This window comes from Danio rerio, chromosome 12 (genome assembly GCF_049306965.1).
Source record: "Danio rerio strain Tuebingen ecotype United States chromosome 12, GRCz12tu, whole genome shotgun sequence".
Taxonomy (NCBI): Eukaryota; Metazoa; Chordata; class Actinopteri; order Cypriniformes; family Danionidae; genus Danio; species Danio rerio.
In genome coordinates, this window is record NC_133187.1 from 32122163 (window position 1) to 32143117 (window position 20955).

General features: G+C 34.0%; 1 protein-coding gene across 2 annotated transcripts in view; it reads right to left on the minus strand.

The window, feature by feature from the left end:
- Nucleotides 1–20955, minus strand: part of vwa2 (von Willebrand factor A domain containing 2) — a 34501-nt gene that overhangs the window by 7403 nt on the left and 6143 nt on the right. For both annotated transcript variants that reach the window (XM_690723.10, XM_073918564.1), the window contains exons 2-10: nt 20739–20799; nt 15043–15117; nt 13019–13152; nt 11302–11411; nt 8227–8421; nt 3980–4113; nt 3765–3894; nt 1549–1604; nt 1358–1465 (exon numbers count right to left, since the gene is read on the minus strand). In XM_690723.10, the coding sequence (XP_695815.5) occupies nt 1358–1465; nt 1549–1604; nt 3765–3894; nt 3980–4113; nt 8227–8421; nt 11302–11411; nt 13019–13152; nt 15043–15117; nt 20739–20790 (994 nt within the window). In that variant the 5' untranslated portion in view covers nt 20791–20799. The remainder of the gene's footprint in view (nt 1–1357; nt 1466–1548; nt 1605–3764; nt 3895–3979; nt 4114–8226; nt 8422–11301; nt 11412–13018; nt 13153–15042; nt 15118–20738; nt 20800–20955) is intronic.

The window sequence follows — 20955 nt, forward strand, 5'->3', positions numbered from 1 at the left end:
GGAGGAGAAAAGCATAGGAGCTTTAGTCTCCTTTACACATTAACACTTGCTAAAATGCCTTTACAACCAGCCTAAACAAACACAAAGCTCCACATATCCCTCTGCAGGTAAGTGGGGTCATCTGATCTAACCTCTACTTGTGATGTCATTCACATTGATTGACAGCAGGAGGTTAGGTATGTCATCACGTTCTGATTGGATGTAGGATTTAGTGTCCGCATTTCAATAGAACTCATGGGGACCGATGATGGCTCCTGTCTCACAGTGTAATTTAGCAAATGACAAGGCCCATTATAAAAGTGGCAGCGTGTGCATTTGGAGTTTACCTATTGCTAATTTCTTCTATACAGTTATTTCCGATCAGAACCTAAACAAAAACAAAACAAACGTAGACACAAGGACCACATACTGTATTATGTGCCAAAACAGAAATTGCTGTAAGAATATTTATTTTGTAAGAATATTTATATTTTATTACTTTGTTCATAATTAATAATATTTTCTGGACACTCAATTTACACACATTTTTGGGGGGAATCTCCTCATCCACCCCATTTATTATATTATATTATATTATATTATATTATATTATATTATATTATATTATATTAATTTTCCTTCGGCTATGCGCCTTATTTGTCAGCGGTTTGCCACAGTGAAATGAACCACCAACTATGCCAGCATCTGTTTTAAGCAGCGGATGCTTTTCTGGCTGCAACCCAGTACTAGGAAACGCCCATACACTCTCACATTCACACACTCATACACTAGGGCCAATTTAGTTTATCCAATTCACCTATTGCACATGTTTTTGGACTGTGGGGGAAACCGGGAAAAACTCCACACAGAAATGGCAACTGGCCCAGCTGGGACTCAAACCAGCCAACTTCTTGCTGTGAAGCGACTGTTATTATATTATATTATATTATATTATATTATATTATATTATATTATATTATATTATATTATATTATATTATATTATATTATATTATATTATATTATAATTCTGCAATACTGTGTGCTTTTTAATCAGTAAAATATTTATAAAATATTTTTATCAATAATTTCACAGAACAAAGCTGCACATTTGCAAGAAACTGCTGACTTTGGAAACATTTGGATTGCCTTTAGCTAATTAGAGTGTCAACCATGACCCTGCCTGAAAACCGATCCCCACTGTAACTTGAACACCCGTGACAACACCAACACCCACACCCACACACACACCCACACACACACACATCTGATCCAGCCAAACCCACCAAAACAAAATAATCTAAGCGTGAATGTGAGAGAGGGGCAGCTCACCACATGAGAAGAACTGTGGGAGAAGAAGCATATGAATGTGAACTTACCACAATTGGGGTCATTGGCGTAACCAGCAGGACACTCGCACCGGTATTTATCCAGTCCTTCAGAAACACAAGTCCCCCCGTTCTGACAGGGCTGAGAGTCACAGGGGTCTGAAGAGAGATGCTCATTCATATTCATCTGATGATGAGCAATGATATGTTCATTATTCAATATTGAATTTGTGAGCTCTTACCTGGACAAATAGTTCTGTGACAGACAGCAGGGTGTTGCCTGTAAACTTTGTTATATCTGTAAGACAATGTGAAACATGTTTCTTATCAGACATTTCCAATAATAAACATCTGAGGTCATGAAACTTCAAAAAGAATAATTCATTCATTCATTTTCTTTTCGACTTAGGCCCTTCATTAATCTAGGGTCGCCACAGCGGAATGAACCATCAACTTATCCAGCATATATTTTACGCAGTGGACGCCCTTCCAGCTGCAACCCATAACTGGGAAATGAATAATAATAATTATTGTTATTAGTAGTAGTAGTAGAAGTAGTAGTAATAGTAGTAGTACAACAATCAATATCTGTATTTTTATTATAATTTAATAATAATATAATAATAATAATAATATAATAACTATTTTAATATTAATAACAACAATGTACAAATAATAATAATATTGTTGGCAGATTTCTGCTGCATGACAATGTGAAACCAGTTTCACTCCATACATTTGTGTAAATGATCTGCTTAATGGTTCACCTCTGGCCATGAAATCCATGAGTCCCATTCACTTTAAAAGAACAGTAACACCCTTCATGTATACTGTGTATACATGAATATACTCTTCATGACAACTGTGAGTGGGGGTGATCTTTTTTTATAACTCATCAGTTATATGAATATATATCAGTATATTAAGTTAGATTAAGTCTGCCTAATTAAGGGTGTGGGGCGTGACCGCTATGTCTCGCTGGTCTCCGTCACGTCACCTCAGCTGATTCCTGCTGATTAGCCACTGAACTCAGCAAAAAACATTGTATTTTCGTTTTGTTTTATGTGGCTTTACAGAGTCAATTGCTCTTTGGAATTATTTCTTACAATTATCAGATAATATGGCATGCTGTGTGCACTTAATTGTGCTCACAAACCATTCAACGTCAACGTCAACCTTTCCCAGATGAGTGAAATTATATACGTATATACCATCTCTATAAACGTATTTGTTTTACTCAAAATCATTTATCATTTATAATTTTCTTTGATGTGTAATGCACTCCAGAATCTGCCAGATTGATTAGCTGTAGGCTACAGAAAAGTCATCTGAAACGTTGTCATACAGTGTTATGCCTGGATTTCTTAAATAGCCCTGCATTTAGTAACACAGACTCACAATATGATAGTGTGACTATTTTCATAAGTGGGACACTTCAGATACAAAAATGCATTTTATCAGAGAGTATAGGGGGCAATTTTGGACACTGGAGTGCTTGTATATAATAAAAAATCTTTGATTTCTATTACTGCAAGTGAGTAACTGTACATTTTGACTTACTGATAACATTAAAGGGGACCTATTATGCAAAAATTTTTATAAGGAGTTTAAAAACCAAGTTGTGTGGCAACAGTGTGTAAATAAAGCCATCCTCTAATAGTAAAAATTATTCATTTTATTTTTTTATAATCACACTTCATAAAAACAGTTTGCAGAAACACTTTAGCTGTGTCTTATTTCAAAGGCTGTATCCTCCGAAGGATGCATTCAAAGGGTGTTGGGTCAGTGTGACATGACGAAGGCAGTTTCATTTCAGAAGAATTTAAAAAGTTTCCTTCAAATGCAGCCTCAAAATGTGTCCTTCGCTTCCCAGGTAATGAAGGGCACAACCGGTGGATCCTTTGCAGCCTCGAACAGGCAAGGACGGCAGGACATTTTTAAAAGAAAACTCCGGATTAAATGTATCCTTCAGAGTATGCAGCCTCTGAAATGAGACGCAGTTAATTTGATTAACATTCTCCCTCTTTACCTGTCATCAGAGGAGGAAAGCCCCGCCCATTAGTGACGATAGATGACGAACAGCCTTAAGTGACAAGCAGCCATCCATCATTAGAGTTTTAGCAGAAGATAATTTCGAAAATAGGGCTGGGAGCACAATCTCTTGTGAATTTAAAGCGACAGTCACAATAATGGCACAATTTGGATAACAGCCTAAAAGGGGCTGTTTCAAAGAGTTATAAAACATTATTTGTGTGGTATTTTAAGCTGTTACCTCACACCCACACTCTAGGGGGTCACATACACACCCAAAAGGTGCATAGTAGAGTAAGTCTAACATATTAATACTACTATCACCCAAAAACAAGCTTTCATTTTGACTTCAAGGGGACTTTAAAGAAGGTAAAAGGCATACGAAGACCCCTGTTTTTTGTTCTGTATATGTAAGGTTGCCATGTACCTGTAATGAGGGCACAGGGACGTGTATGCAGAGTATCCCTTGGACCCTTTCCAGCAGACAAAGTTTCCCTGAAGCTGTTTGACCGTCTCCAGGGTTTTCTGCACACATGGGTATGACTCCACCTTACAGCCTGCAGGATTCACAGCACAGGAAACTTCACTTAATGTTCATGAACACAAACAGACTGTTGACTGAGTCACTGGTGAGTGTTTTACCTGAAGGAATGGACATGCAGACAGAGGAGGTAGTAAGGCTGGTGAATAATCCATTCACAGCATCACTGAAGTGCTCTGCGAAAAACACGTGAGAGTCCGATGGACCGCTCGCCAATTCACGGAGCTCATCCCATCTTAAGAGAGAAATACAGGACATGATTTTCTATCATAATATGCAGTTAAATACACTATGTTTTAAATGTTTTTCATTTTAATTAAATAAAAAATACTGTTATATCGGTCATCAGTATATTCACAAATTATTAACAATTATAAAACAATTTTGCCTGGTTCTTGAATCTGATTGGCTTATAGTCGTGCGATATTCTGCCATTAACAGCACTCAACCAGCCTCCTCACACTTCGCCCTTGTGTATTACTCCACCCACATACAGCAACAAACAGAGGACAAATATTGACAAATATTCCTACCTTATGTACTTTTGAGGATTTTTTAGTGGAGAATGTAGTTGTTTAGATTGAACTATTTAGTTTATTCATAAGAATGATGAATATTATTTTTAACATTTATAATTTCTGAGAGACAGCTTGTCGGTGGCCATTAGCCTGTCATTGAGCCGACCAAAGACAGTTGACGTTGTTAATCCACAAAATGGCGACAGGCCGCATAATAAGCCCTTATTTCAAATAACAGCTGATCAAATCATTATAATGTGACTAGGTAATGTAAGTGACTTTCTAATGCACCAGTGCCGATATACAGCCACATCACACTGCTACTTGTGTGGTTTGCTAAAATAACTTACTAAATATATTATTAATTTTAATAAGTTAAACTTTATAATATATTATTTAACTGCAATTTATTCCTGTAGTTTTAAAGCTAAAATCTCAGAATCATTACTTTTATTTTAAGTACACATGATCTTTTAGAAATATTTTCGATATTTATATAATGTATTCGAAACATAGTTTATATATTGATTTGCTGACATATTGAAAACAGTTGCACTGCTAAATTTTAAGAAAACCATGCTTTTTTTCTTTATCTCTTTAAAATAATTTTCAAAAACCTATTTAAATACTAAGCAGTAATTTAAAGACTAAAATATTTGTAACATCATAAATGTATTTCCTTTTAATAAATTAACAAGTACTTGCTTAACAATAATATTAGTTTCTTCAAAAGAATGAACTCTATGAAAGAAAAATCCTACACTGCAGCTTTTAGTCCAAATATCAAAACAATTTTTAAATCAAGAAGAATTTTCTAGACAAGCTAAAAAATAATGTCTTGTTTTTAAATAATTATGAGTTTTTCTTTAAAACAAGCAAAATAGTCTGAAAATGGGGTTATCATTTTTTCTCCCTATTGGCAAATATTTTATGGTTGTTTTAATAAAAAGTCACTTAATTTTGACTTATTATTTTTGAAAATAAGACAACATCTTTTGCTTTTATAGTAATTATTAGTGCGTCATGGTGGTAGCATGATCGTCTCATATCAAGAAGATCACTAGTTCGAAACTCGGCTGGGTCAGTTGGTGTTTCTGTGTGGAGTTTGCATGTTCTCCCTGTGTTCGCGTGGATTTCCACTGGATGCTCTGGTTTCCCCCACAGTCCAAACACATGTGCTCTGGGTGAACTGAATAAACTGAATTGTCCGTAGTGTATGTGTGCGAATACGAGAGTTTATGGGGGTTTCACAGGAATGGGTTGCAGCTGGAAGGGCATTCTAAACATATGTTGGAAAAGTTGATGATTCATTCCGTTGTGGCAACCCCAGATTAATAAAGGGACTAAGCCCAAAGAAAATGAATGAATGAATAATTTTCAGATATTTGAACTAGACACAAGACAAAAACTCTGAGTAAGAAAATATATTTTTTTGCAATGTAACCCTAATCCTCACTTTTGAGTAGCAGTGTACTGTACTGTAGTCAATTCCAGGTTTATTTTCCAGAGCATATGGTTCAGTAAAACTGCGTGAAACACTTTGAGATGCCAGAGCATATGGCACAGCAGGAACTGTGAGAGGCTTTCATTCATCCAAATATACTCAAACTGATACATTCCCAGCTGTTAGATATATGGCCATTAAGGTGAGCTTTTCCACTGAGATTCATTCCCTCTTCCTCCTGCACCTGTTGGTAAGCTGCCATAAAGCTTCCAAGTAAACAGAGAAGACAGAAATGATGGTGACCAAAAGCATCAACATGCGTCCAAGCTGTCAGCAGCTTTTAGTGTTCAATCACACACCTGTCAGTGAGCACGGCTCTCCCTGAGAACTGTCAGCACTTCACTTAGCTGACTACATGAGCTCATAATGGTTCAAATATGACCACATGTGTCCATGCTAATTGTTTGTCAGGCTGTAGGGATTTTTATTATACATGACACAGTTAAAGTCAGAATTATTAGCCCTCCTGAATTATTAGCTGCCCTGTATACCCAATTTTTGTTTAACACATTTCTAAACATAATAGTTGTAATAACTCATTTCTAAAAACTGATTTATTTTATCTTTGCCATGATGACAGTAAACAATATTTGACTAGATATTTGTCAAGACACTTCTATACAGCTTAAAGTGACATTTAAAGGCTTAACTAGGTTAATTTAGGCAAGTTAAGATAATTAGGCGAGTCACTGTAAAACAGTGGTTTGTTCTGTAGACAATTGGAAAAATAAATTGCTTAAAGCTACAAATTATTAAGTGCTAATAATATTGTAAAAATTACAAACTGCTTTTATTCTAGCCAAAATAATACAAGTAAGATTTTCTCCTGAAGAAAAAATGTTATAGGAAATACTGCAGAAATTCCTTACTCTGTTAAGCATAACATGGGAAATATTTGAGAAAGAAAAAAAAACTGACAGGAGGGCTAATAATTCTAACTTCAAATGTATTAAATACATTTTAAGTAAGATACGATGATACACTGGAAAATCTCAACGACACCAAACTTTCAATGTTCTTGAAAGTCTAAATGATATAGAACAAAAGTACAGGTACTGTGAGCATATGGTATTATATTTTTAATATAATGTGATGTCATATAAAAAATTTCATACTTATGTTATTCTTTATAGCAGTTTAAAGTATGTTTCCCATACTTTCTAAGAACCATGGTAGCTATTACAGAAGTAAACACTACCATTCTTTCAAACTATTACAGTGAGTACCACATCACTTAGTGCATTATGAAAAACACAAAGTAATTAAGTAATAAAATTCAAATATTATGTCATTATGTCTGGATTTTTTTTGTTGTTGTTGTTTTTTGTTATTATTGATCATTAATATAATTTGTCTGAACATTTTAATTTACTCTTGTCTTTGTTTTGGAAATTCTCAATTTATTATTACTATTATTATTACTATCATTATATTATTATTATTATTATTATTATTATTATTATTATTATTATTATTAAATAAAAATAATAATATAAATCAGGGCTTGACATTAACACCCGCCAGCCCGCCAAATGTGGGTAGATTTCAGCTATGGTGGGTTAGACAGTCACTCACACTAGCTACTTTGGCAGGTTAAAAATGATCTTTTAATGATAGTTTTTTAAAAGCAGGGCTTGACAATAAAGATGGCCCAATCTGCATGCAAATGTGATCTTAAAATAAAGAAGCAGGACGACTGACCAAAATAATGTTCGCACGAGTAAAAGAAAGCAGGTGAATACCAAATGAGAGGATGATCACTCCTGCACACAGCTGATGTGATGCACACGACTGTTTAAAAAGCGTGTGTGCTCCCGTTTCCTTGCTCGAAGCAGCCATGCCCGGAAATGCAACTGTGCAATCGGTTCTCTTGAAATAGACTGAACAAAAAGCGATGCTCATGCACCCACAGTGCTGCTGCTCTCAAGAGCTCCAGATGTTTTTAAAAATGTATTTTTGCAACCAACACCAGTTGCCACTTTTGCTTTAACCCTTCTTTGAACAGATTATTATTGGCCTAACCATTTGCACGCGATCATATTTCTACTACTTAACATTAATTTGTCATATTGAAGAAATTAATTAAGTGCAATTCTTTAATCACTTAATATCCCTTAATTATAAAAATACTCAAAAATAATTCCATAATTGATAATGACTGGATTAGCCTCAAGAAATAGTACATTTTATTTAGCTTGAAGGAAATGATATCTATTCTTTTAGACATTTGACAGTGGAGTATTTTGTTGACAGAGTTTGAAGAAGCAGGTAATTAGAGATGTGAGGGTTTTTTCTGTGTGAAGTGAGTGTAAATGATGAGTGTTACCTGGGGTAGCGAATCCCCACAGCAAACAGAAGCACTCCAGACAGCTTGAGCTCAGAGGCAGGCAGCTGCACGGCCCCCTGGGACTTTCCGTCAGATAACAGGACGACGACTCGCGGCACAGAGGAATTACGTCCACCGGAAAACCCCTTCCTCAAAACAAACTTCAGAGCCAGACCTGTCTGTGTGCTTCCACCTCTAAAGCAGGAGAACACACACGTTATACATAGAGCTTTTAACACATGAACACAAATAATGTCATAATGAACTACTAATGTGACATCATCATCATCCAATTTTTGTTACTAAACTTTGTCAGTCTCCGGGATTTCACAAGACATTTTTTCATGCTTAAATGACTGTAAAAACATACACAAAAACTTTTACAATTTCTTTAATTTTATCACCTCAAGAACCACCGAGCTCTGTCATTTACTGTATATAAAGGTGGTCTATTCTAGTGGATTGAGATCTTGTAACTGTGGAGGTCATTTGAGTACAGTGAACTCATTGTCATGTTCATGAAACCAGCCTGAGATGCTTCATGCTTTATGACATGGTGCGTTATCCTGCTGGAAGTAGCCATCAGAAGATTTTCCTCTGACCTCTGGCATAAAAAAGGCATTTGTGCCAACCGAACTGCCGTTCACGGGATATTTCCTCTTTTTCAGACCATTCTCCGTAAACCCTAGAGATGGTTGAGCATGAAATTCCCAGTAGATCAGCAGTTTCTAAATTACTAAGACTAGCCTGTCTGGCACCAACAACCACGGCACATTCAAAGTCAATCAAATCACCTTTCCTCCCCATTCTGATGCTTGGTTTGAATTGCAGCAGATCATATTGACCATGTCTACATGCCTAAATGCATTGAGTGGCTGCCATATGATTGGCTGATTAGAAATTTGCATTACCAAGCAGTTGGACAGGTGTACCTAATAAAGTGGCCGGTGAGTGTAAATAGCCAGTAGTTTCAGTACAATTTTTATATTTTAAATTAATGAAAAATTGTACAAAAGCACGCACAACCCTCTTAACTGGGTGCTCAGCCAAAAAACGCAAAAGGTGCAAATTAAATAAAGGTGTTCCGCATTTGAAGAATATTTAGATTTTAAATTAATAATTATTTATTTTTACCTCAAGAACCATCGGTCACTGTGTTTTTTTAGAAAGGAAACAGAATTAGAGATCTTTTTAAAGCGTTAAAAAGAATATTTAAGCCTATTATATCCTACGACCCATTGTAAAGCATAGTACGTCTGCACTGCGGATTGCCCAACACAGTTTCAATTACAGATTCTTCTTACTAAAGTTAAAATACTGGAAGATTTAATGCAATAATAAATATTTTACATGGACTTTATGCAAGTTCTGTAGTCTACTTATACTGTGAAAATACAATAAATTTACATTTGTGTTAAATTACTATAGTTTTTGCCCGGTTTGAGCAACTAAGTAAAATAGCCTTTTTAAACATATTTTCAATGCAGTTATATGGCCTATTAAACCTGGTGTCATTATAATGTAATAATAATAATAATAAAACTGTACATATCTGTAATAATAAGGTAGCAGAACACTTTGAGTTTTGGCAGAGATATCCACAGTCACGCTGAAGACGACAATCTGACAGAGGGTGCTTCTTCTCTAATCTCTTATTAATTTAACCACAGTGGCCCCTCTGAAGTTTTAGCGAAACACAGAACCCTTTAGTTCTTCTTTATGCGCTCTGTCCTTAATGCACCTCGAACGATGAAACCTAAACCAGTTCTGGCATTCTCAAGTTGACAGTGAATGCTGCTTTATTTTCTTTGGAGTTGATTCAAACTAAATTTCCTTGTTTTTGGTGGCATTGCATTCTGTGTACTTCATAAATGAACATTTCATAAAGTTACAGTGTAGAGTTAATGGTTAGATGGAAACACTGTATGTAATCAAAAATTCATTTAAAGTTATTAATAAATGGTTTAGTGGTTTTCGGATTTATGAAAATGGTGTTTTTAAGTATAAAATAAAACAATGTGAATATTTGTAAAAGTACAACTCATACATTTAAATAAAAAGACATAACTTAATTTTAATTTGATAAATAATGATAATAAAAAGGTTACAAAAAAAAAGAAAATAAATAAAGTTAGATATGATAAAGTCGCAAGAGGGCGCACATTAACAACAAACAATAGCTTATTTGGAAGATCCCGATTGTCTTCTTTCAAATTTAAAACAAGATCGCTAAAACAATTAGAGAGATAAGTGCAAGGCAGGAAAGCAGTGAAGCTTTTATTATACCAAAGTCGACCGCAGTGTTCCAGTCATGATCCTGAGGGGAAGAAGGAGCACTGATTTATCATACTAAATGCATGTTAAGGTTTGGTTATAATTGTGCTTTGTGCAGGCTAATAAAACGCACAACATATTAAAGTGTCTTTGCTGTTTTCGTTTTCTATAAAACCAAACGAGAAATCGAGAGTGTGTGACCTCAGTAGCATGGTAACACGAGACACAATATAACTCAGTGGTTAAAACAGCTCGTTTCTCTGGATTTGATTCAAGGAAATTCTAAATAAAGTTTATAAATACAGTATATGACCTTTTTAAACTATAGTATAACAGCTACTATACCTTTTTTCTCCAATTACAATACTTCTTTATCCAATGCTGATATGCAAAATCTCCTGCTTTCCTTAGGGAAACTGACTGAGTGCCAGCAGAGGCACATTCATGAGCACAGCTGGCCTTCACTCTATCATCTTCAATCACAGTTGTTCAGACAGACAGACAAGTGCTGATATTTTCATTGAGTGGGAATGTGAAACGGTAATTTCACAGTATGTCGAGGGGTGATTTGGTATGTCCTGAATGGGTGATGAGGTTTAGGCCAGCTGTGTGTCATTCAGCTACAAGTCACCACAGTACCAGCACTCTCTTTACCACAAAACAACATTAATTCAACCTCATCAATCAGGTCCATCATGACACACGCTGAGAGGGAGTAAACAAAGCCCCATATGTGTGTGTGTAGATATAGACATTTCTCCTGCTCCACAGGAAGACACACAATAACACTAATCTCTGTACCTATAGTGGATTTTCTTCAGCTTTTTCTTCAGCTCTTCCTTGGTTTTGTAGGAGTCTAGACTGACTTCCAGTTTGGGTGTGGAACCAAACTGAACCACGCCAACTCTTACCTACACAAAATCGACAACAAACAGGAAACAGGAAATGTCACTGTTCTGCCTGATGACACCAAAACTGTTGTAAACAGTAAACAGTAAACAGTCCCAATAAACAAAGTAATAGTTCACAGACAATAATAAATCGAAACAAAATAAAAACCATGATTTAGAAAAAGCTGTGATTTTCATGAACACCTTGTCCGAAAAATCACGGCTCTGTGATCAGTAGTAAATCCAAAGACATGAGGATGCTCTCTAGTCAAAAATAAACTTTAATTTTCCTTTATACTTTTCACTCTGTATTGATAAAATTTACTACCCTTTCGTTATGTTTGTGGCTGTTTTTACCCCCTTTTTATCAGGTATCACTTAATTGTGCCCCATTATAGTCATGCATTCTTGATTGTTGGTGGTTTTCTCTGTTAGGAAGAGGTAAAATGTGTAATTTACTGATGATCATCAGTTGGCAGCAATAACTCTTTAGATAGGCCTGTGCAACAAACATTTCTGGCTTTTATATAGAGTTCTATGGAGTAAAACAGCAAATTATAGTGTGCGGTATTTCTTTCTGAGAAAGCTTTTTTTCCACTGCAACTGATAATCAACAATAAAAATGTAAAAACAATTACATTTTCCCAACTGGTAAAACCAGCCACAATCAAGAAAGCATGATTATATGGTGTCATGGCTTTGCAATTAAAACATGTCATTATAATGGAAGTCAATGTGGCAAAAACAGACACTAACATAAGGAAAGGGTAATAAATTTGTATAAAAAATGTATTGTTGATTTTTTTTTTCAAAGCATTTTCCCAAAATATGTGTCAACATAAGATTTTTCACCAAAAATCATTCCATTTGCTAAATCACAGAGAAAGTTGTGGCTAAATTAAGACTCAAAATCACCCCAGAGTTGATGAAAATATCTCCAACAGCACACAAGAGTTAACATTCTAACATTAACACTGTTAATGTTTTATGTTGATTTATGTTGAACAGAAAACTACTTAAGGTTTGGTAACACTTAAGAAACACATTTTTCGGTGAACATTCCCTTTAGGGGGACCCTTTAATGAACCCTTTTTACATTTCCGAGTTTCTCAGCAGCAGAATTCGTTATAGTTGGTGAATGAGAAAGTCCAAGAAATTATTTTTTACAAAACTATTTGCTGAAATAAAAGAAAAACTCCATGATGGTGTTATCAAGACTTTCAAAGAAAGGAAAAAATACTGTGAAACTGATAACTTTAGCCAAAAGAAAGAACAACGTTCATTTTTTGTCGTTTGATTTTCTCAAAGATTTAAAATGTTGATGAAAGTTGAACGCACCATAGCAGGCTTGTGATAAGGGTCCTTAAGTGAAAAGCAAAATTAAGTTTGCCCATTTGTTTTGCCCACTCCACAAAAAAATGATCCAAACCATGACTAGTAAGTCTTGTGATCGGTCTAGTACGTATTCATTGAATCCAATATTGTTTTTTAAAGAGTATACAAAATTCATAAATGGAAACTACAACATATTGCACTGAAACAAATACAGAAAGAACACATGCTGATATTTTTTTTTTTTTAATTCTGGGTGAACTTTTCCATCTAAAATAGACTTTATCCAGTCTGACCTTGTCTTGGCGGACATCAAGAGCCTCACAAAGCTTCAACATGTAGTGTCGGGATCTCTCAAACCCTCCTTTTCCAACACTGTATGAACTATCCATCACAAAGAGGATATCCATGGCTGCAGAGCACTGCATCACTGACCAAGCACAAGAGAAAACAAAGCTTACTCCATATTTGGCAACTGAATGGTCAATAATGAAAAGTTAAGAGTTTTCAGATGAAACAATACTTAGGCGGTAGGGCAAAAAGCAACACTTGACACAAACGATGGCCTGTGTTTGACACATTTTAAGAGCTCAAAGGTCGCCCGTGGCATGTTCTAGCAAAGATAAATACTCACAAACACATTACAGCAAGTTTGTGCTAGTCAAGCGGCTAAATTATAATCCATGTAGCTGTCATGTTAGAACCCGCCGTCTGTCATAAAGAAGGTGATTAGACAGAGACGGCACGCCGCTGTCTGCAACAGCACACGCACACTTTTAGGTGTGAGAGTGAGAACAACCATTTTTTTTGCTTGGCTAAATTTAATGTCTAAAAGAAAGGGTTTAGCTAACCTCTCGATATATATAACCATTATCGGTACCACTTATTGTTTCGGTACTTTAACGGTTCCCGTAATAGTACTTTTTGAAGTGTTTTTTTATGAAAGAAAAAAAAACGAATTGAACAGAATTATCAACACTTTATTTTATATTAAAATTGTAATAATAAAATCAAACAAAACCAATAATTTTAAAACAAATAAATATTTTTTTTTCTGTAAAAGAACATACAATGGTTTGAAGAAAACTCACTCTCAGTTTTTAACCTTTCTTCTGGAGAAAAATCAACATGTTTGCCTTTTCTGGCAGAAGTTGGCATCTTTTTTTTTTTTTTTTTTTTTTGTGCTCCTTGCAGTTTAAAATAGCCTCTTTGAGTTGCAAAACACAATTAAATGAGTTCATGTTTATGATTTTTCATTAACACATACACATAAATGAGTTAACCATGTTTTGGGAGTTACCTGTGTTTACTAAACAGTTTTGGAGCATCATGCAATGTAAAAACAAGCTGGTTTTTTTTATATATATATATATATATATATATATATATATATATATATATATATATATATATATATCGGTTTTGTGTCGCGAGCTACGTGCACACAGCCGAGAATTGTGAAGGCTTTTATGCTTGACGCACCAACTGTGCTGACGGATATCAAATATTATTAAATATATAAATATCAGATAGCAAATTACTGAGTTTTGGTACCCATCCCTAGTACACAGACACACATTCACACTAGCATTAGATCAAAAATTCTTTATTCAGACAGTGACTACATTTACATGGACATCAGTAATCAAATTATTTGCCCTAATTTGAATAAGACAATGATATGATTAAGATGTTTACATGAGTTGCTTTTTGAATGTTCCTTTCATCATTCCATTTTACATGTTATAGCATATAGTTAGATTAATCTCATTGCATCAACACACTATTCATGCTTCCTCCAGAGTTTCATGTAATTTTGGGTGTTTAATGCAGTTTAATGGCAGTTTTACTTTTATTTAGGAACACTTCATTCATGCCCCCACATGACAAACTGATGTATTGGATGTGCGAATGAAGTAAGGACAAGTGGAAGAGTGTTGTTTTAATAGAATTTGATCCCGCACGCCCAATGTTCCTTCGCTGACTCGGTAGTTGCAGAGAATAGTGTTGAACAGCCGTGTTTGTATAGAATATCCTGTCACAAACCGCAGCAACAAGTCTTCCATGACTGTAATATTTACAGCGTTTATATGTCTGTGCTGCACTGCAATAATGTGACTAAAATCGGCATACTCCACATGATTTAATTCAATTTCTGTTTAGTTCGATTATGACCTTAATCTGATTAAATAAATCAAAAATTACATGGTAGACTCTTAATCAGAGTGTTGTCTTAATCGTATTAAAATCGGATTATTGGTGTCCATGTAAACATACTCATTGATGAACACAACTCATTGCTTTCAAGTCCAAAACTCACTTTCTCCAGCAGCGTTGATCTTCATAATGGTGTCAAGATCCGTTTGTATTTCTTGCACAGAGAAAATGGACCAAACTTTAAAGAAAGAAATACTGTAGTTAGTAGAGTTTGTAGATTAACACCCAAACTAAACGTGATATATCTTTACAATAAAATAATATATATGTATCCAGAGAGGACACGGAGCAAATAAATGAATTAATAAATGAATGAAAAAAATAAAATTTAATCACCCATTTTATATAAGACTCTTTTAAAAAGATATTTCTATTCCATTAAGAAACTGTAGAGGACAGTATATATCAGAAATTTTGCAAACAAACTAAATAAATAAATAAATAAAATTAGATGTCTGTCAAAAAAAGTTACAACTGTTTTTTACAAACAGTAAAGTTTATAACAATAAAGCATTAGCCTCGATTCTTGTAAATACTCTTTACGGTTTAAGTATATAAATGGTAAAACATGTATTAAAAATTTTTTTAAATGTAAACAAACAAAGTAATACTGCAAAATAATCAAAAGAAAAAAAAACTTTAAACTTTAAAAATGAAATCCGTTTGTGCCAAATGCCTAGTGGTTAAGTTTGATTTCCAGCTCAATGTCCTTTGCTGACCCTTTCCCTCTCTCTGCTCCACCTCCACTGTCCTATCCCAATTAAAGATGAAAAACCCTAAAAACAAATTATACTATAATTAATAATTAATTATAAATATATATTATAAATATATATATATATATATATATATATATATATATATATATATATATATTTTACAATTTTAGAAGTTTACAATATATGGTTAAAACAACTAAGCACCTACCCCAACCCTAGTAAATCTCATTATTGTAACAGAAGTTGTGTTACTTAATTTAGCATTTATAAATCTTGAAAGAATTTCATGCAGGTTTTTTTTTTTCATTTGTTTGGTTTATATTAAATATTTGAAATCAATCAATCAATCAATCAATCTCCTATTTTCTAGATGACATTTTCAAAAAGACAATTCTGTTCTAATATAAATACCTCAGATGAAAGTGTACTTCAATAATGTAATTAATTAAACATACAATTAAAAATATTCAAAGTAAAAAGGCAGTAAGGTAGGCAGAACAGAACTTCTCGGATCCTGGAAAAATGTTCGGGTGAAGTATGACCTTTACACGTTTTTGCTGATACAGGCTCAGGCAGTCCCTCAGGCTCAATCAGAGTCAACAATACGTTACACAAACGAGTCATTAGAGCCCAGCTCCTAGATAGCTGATCTGACCCCTGCCCTTAAGACACGGCTCTGTGTGGAGTTTACTATTAGCATCCTGCAGAGGAGAATAACTCAGAAACACTGGCATTCCAGCAACGCCCACTGGATGTAAAGAGAGCGGTCAGACTGTCCCGGCCCGTGTTTCATGCTCGAGTGAGCAGAGCGGCGTGCGCTCTCATGCGGGCGGATGCTGATTGAGAGAACAGCCCAAGCAACCCATTACAATGGCAGTAAATCATTTGCATATGTAACCAATTTTTAGATTGCTGCGACTCAATAAGGTCTAAATAATGTCTTATATTTTGTATGCAACTGAACAGGCTGACTGAGGGCTTGAAGATCAGTGAAATTAAAATAATGCTTTTTAGATGTTATTATAGGTATCGGTTAGTCTTAAGGATATCTATTGGTGTATTCACGTTTAGAAGATAAAAAAATTAATTATATAGACATCTAAAGTTTGCAGTTTGTCACTTTCATCTAAATCTGAGATGCTCAAAGTAGAGCCCGCAGGCCAAAGTTGGTAACCTTTTATTTGGCCCGCCCTCCAAGAGAGAAGAGAGAATGATGTGAAGGTTGGGGCAATGCCTTTAACAGAGATCGTCATTTATAATTTAAATGTAACAATTTTTTTTGGTTTGTTTAATTGTTGAGCTCCAAAAAAAGCCAACTGAAATAAAATGTTTTAATTATTCATTCATTCATTTTCTTTTCGGCTTAGTTCCTTTATTAATCCGGGGTCGCCACAGCAGAATGAACAGCCAATGTTTCAATTAAATGTTGAAATTTTTTTAATGTAAATGTCACTCACAGATGGAGGATGCACAATGCACAAGGTGATGCAGACTCATGTATTCAGCATTGAACACCATTGTGTGATAAATGTGTTTATGTTTTTATTGAAATAAGTTCATTATAAAATGTAAAAAAAAAAAAAAAAAAAAAATATATATATATATATATATATATATATATATATATATATATATATATATATATATATATATATATATTAATGCGATTAAAGTATTGTTACATTTCAGAAAGAAATAATTATTTGTTCATTTATTTTATTAATAATTCATATTATGTATTTTGTTTATGCATCTGGAGCTGATGTTGTGTTGCGCGGTGTGGAGCATGTGCAGGTCTCACTCTCTCTCTCCCTCTAGAGCTGCGCTTGATTGGGGTCCAGCTGTGTTGTGAGTGGGGGCATATATAAGCGGAGGAGAGGAAAAAAGGACTGATCTTTCTGCTCGGTGAAGGTCGAAAATCTCCATCGTCGTTGCTGCCGCTGTTGTTCCGAGCATCTCCTATCTCCTGCCCCAGATTATTTGTTGCACTACTGTGGTGTGATTGACTGATTCTGTTAGCTGACAACTCTTTATTTCTTTACTAACTGCTCGCAGTATTTCATCTGAACCTTTTTGCATTGTTTTCACTTATTAAAACTATATTATTTTTGGATAATTGAAACTGTAGGTTGTGAATCGCCATTTACTTTTAAAACCCGTTTTCTCCTGGTTTGTGGCAGCGAGGGAGAAAGGGAAGTTTGCTGTAATTTTTTTTGAGGTACTTTATTTTAGCATGCAAGTTAGGATTATTTCCCCGCAAATTAGCTGTCTTTTTGTTTGTTGTTTCGGCCTGGATTCCCTTCAGAGATCTTTATTGTTAAAAAAATAAACCTTGTTATTCCTTGATGAAGGAAAGGTTGTGATTATTGTTAGCTGGGACAGGAGGAGGGGAAAACCCTACATTTATTATTTAAAAAATTATTTAAATTCATTATTTTTTTGTTATTGTTCCCTTTAACCCTAGACTGGTCAAGACGTAACAGTATTTTCTATTTATTTTTAAACATAAATACATTAGGAAATTACCATTGCAGATTTATTGGCATTGTATATGTTTATTTTATATTAACCTTCGGCCCTCAATCAAATTTGGCTTTTGGCCCCTCATAAAAAAAAAAGTTTTGGCCCTACTGGTCTAAACTGATCAATATTTTTTTAATTCACATCACCTCATAATTGAGTTTCTCATCAAATAGTGACCAAACAAATGCTCTCTAGAATCTGACATGCTCTGAAGTCCTGCAAAATGCTCCTGTGGTGTGGAGTGTGCTTGAGAATCACATACTTCAATCATGGTCTTTGTCTACTAACACTCGTGGTATCATGAGGAGCACCTCACCATGGTAACAGGCCTCGGCTTCAAAAACCCGCAGAGTCAATGAGGAGCTCAGGTCTTCTGGACAAAATAATGAGGCTACAAAACTGCTAATGGTTTAATACCACCAATGGAATAGAAATCTGAAAGCCCGCAGTTCTTTTTTTAAGTCATAAAAAGTCTTGTGATAACCCCAGTAACACTCCAGGGTTTTTCTGAGGATTTCAAGAGTGTCTTATAAAGGGTTAAAATCTTACAAAAAGACAGACAGACAGACAGACAGACAGACAGACAGACAGACAGACAGACAGATAGAGTTTCTGTATTTTGTGATTTTTACGGTCATGAATTGCATTTTGGGATGTTGATCTCTCCTCTGTTGAGTTTTGATGTTGAAAATTCAACTCTACATCTTAATAAAGTGACATTTATTGACATTTTAGTAGTTTAAAATATTACAGTAATAAACAATATATAGAGAAGTCTGTAAAATAACAGAAAATGTAAATAAACTGTAGTTTAGTACAAGGTTTTTGTATCATTATATACACAACAACGACCCAGACAATATAGCTCTTTAATCTAGAAAAACGTTAATAAAAGTCAATTTTTTTTACTTTCCAAGGTTAAAAGTTGTTGGAAGAAAGATTATGGTCCCATAATGCAATTAAAAAGCATAAATAAACGGAAAATAAAAAAAATGAATCACAAAATACGCAAAACTGCTAATTTACAGATTTTTAAAGAGTAAGAAGATCTAAAACTTCTGCACAAATTCTGCACAAGATCTGTTCCCTTTGATTAATTTTCTAACACGAAATAACACATTTAGGATCAGAAGTCATTTTAGATGGCTGCAGATGATTTTTGCTCTCATTTAAAACATACATACAATATTTTTACAAAAAATAATCGGTAACACTTTACCATAAGGTTCATTAGGTAATGCATTTACTAACATGAACTAATCATGAACAACACATGTACAGCATTTATTAATCATAATTGAACATTTACTAATGCATTATTAACATCCAAGTCCATGTTTTTTAACATTAGTTAATGAACCATGAGTTAACAGGAACTAACAATGAACTACTGTATTTTCGTTAACTAGCATGAACAAATATAGTAGTAAATGTATTGTTCACTGTTTGTTCATGTTAGTAAATGCATTAATTAACATTAACTAATGAACCTTATTGTAAAGTGTGACCAAATAATCATTTAGGTTTGAACTAGTTTAAAGTTTGATGCATCAAAATTATTATGAAATGATACACATTTAACTGTGCTTAGAGAAAAGGACCGTTACAGCAGCTTATTTTGATATGAAAGATGACGGTATCAGTGATGTATGGCTCTGTAATGTATGGCAAGGTCACAGTGAATCTCTCTTAAACCCTCTGGGGATTCTTTCTGACAGAATGTGGAATCGGGACACATTTTATAGGGCTGAAAGACTAAATCCCTCCTGATATTTATGGCATATGTCCAAGTTTGTAATGGGAAAATACTTGAGGAACACATACATAGATATCTCAATTAAAAAACATCACAACAAAGAGAAATGAAGTTCTAGCCTTAGAGGACAGATAATATAATAATTATAATAATAGTAATAAAGTAAATGTAATAAAAAAGAAACATCAGTTAAAAACACATATTGCAATATACAGTGCTCAGCTGCAGCATAAATAAGTACACCCCATTTTTAAAATGAATTTTGAATATAGGCAACATATTTTGGTGCATTTAAACAATGCAAATATATTAAACAAATATATTTATTAAAATAATATCTTAGTTATCAAATATTTTTAGAAATAGAAAGATAAAACATTTAAATTCAAGAAAAATATTGCAAAATAAATATTTACAATCTAGAAAATTTCAAGTAAATTGTATAGATTTTTTTGCTTCTCTTGATGTTTCCACTTTTTATTTAATATTTTTACCTAACATATATTTGGATGTACTTATTTTTGGACTGTTATCGTAGGTTGTTTTGTCAGATTAGCTGCAGTTTTGGCTTTCGTATTTGCTAACCTAAGGTATATGAACAAATATAATATAGTATACTATTGAAAATATACATTTATATTTAATAAATATTTAATTCTGTGAAATTGCATTTAAAGAATTTTCACAAATGCTTAATAAAATGGCAAAAACATTTCAAATATTTTAAATATTTCAAATAAGACTTTGCTATTTGTAAAATTAAATTAAATTAAATTAAATTATTAAAATGTTGTCTCTTACCCTGTCCAAACAGAAGCATGAAAAATAGATTTTGCCGGCTGCTTGAAGACATTTTTGTGCCCTGAAATAAGAACAAAACAAAAATCAATTAAAACAGGGCAAACAGTCTTGCAGGAAGTCTTTGAAGAAGCCAACTACTGAGCAGCTCTCCCCAAAATGAAAAAAAGGCTCGGAGAATGCTAACAAAGCAGCTGTGAGAGACACTATGAGGGGAAAC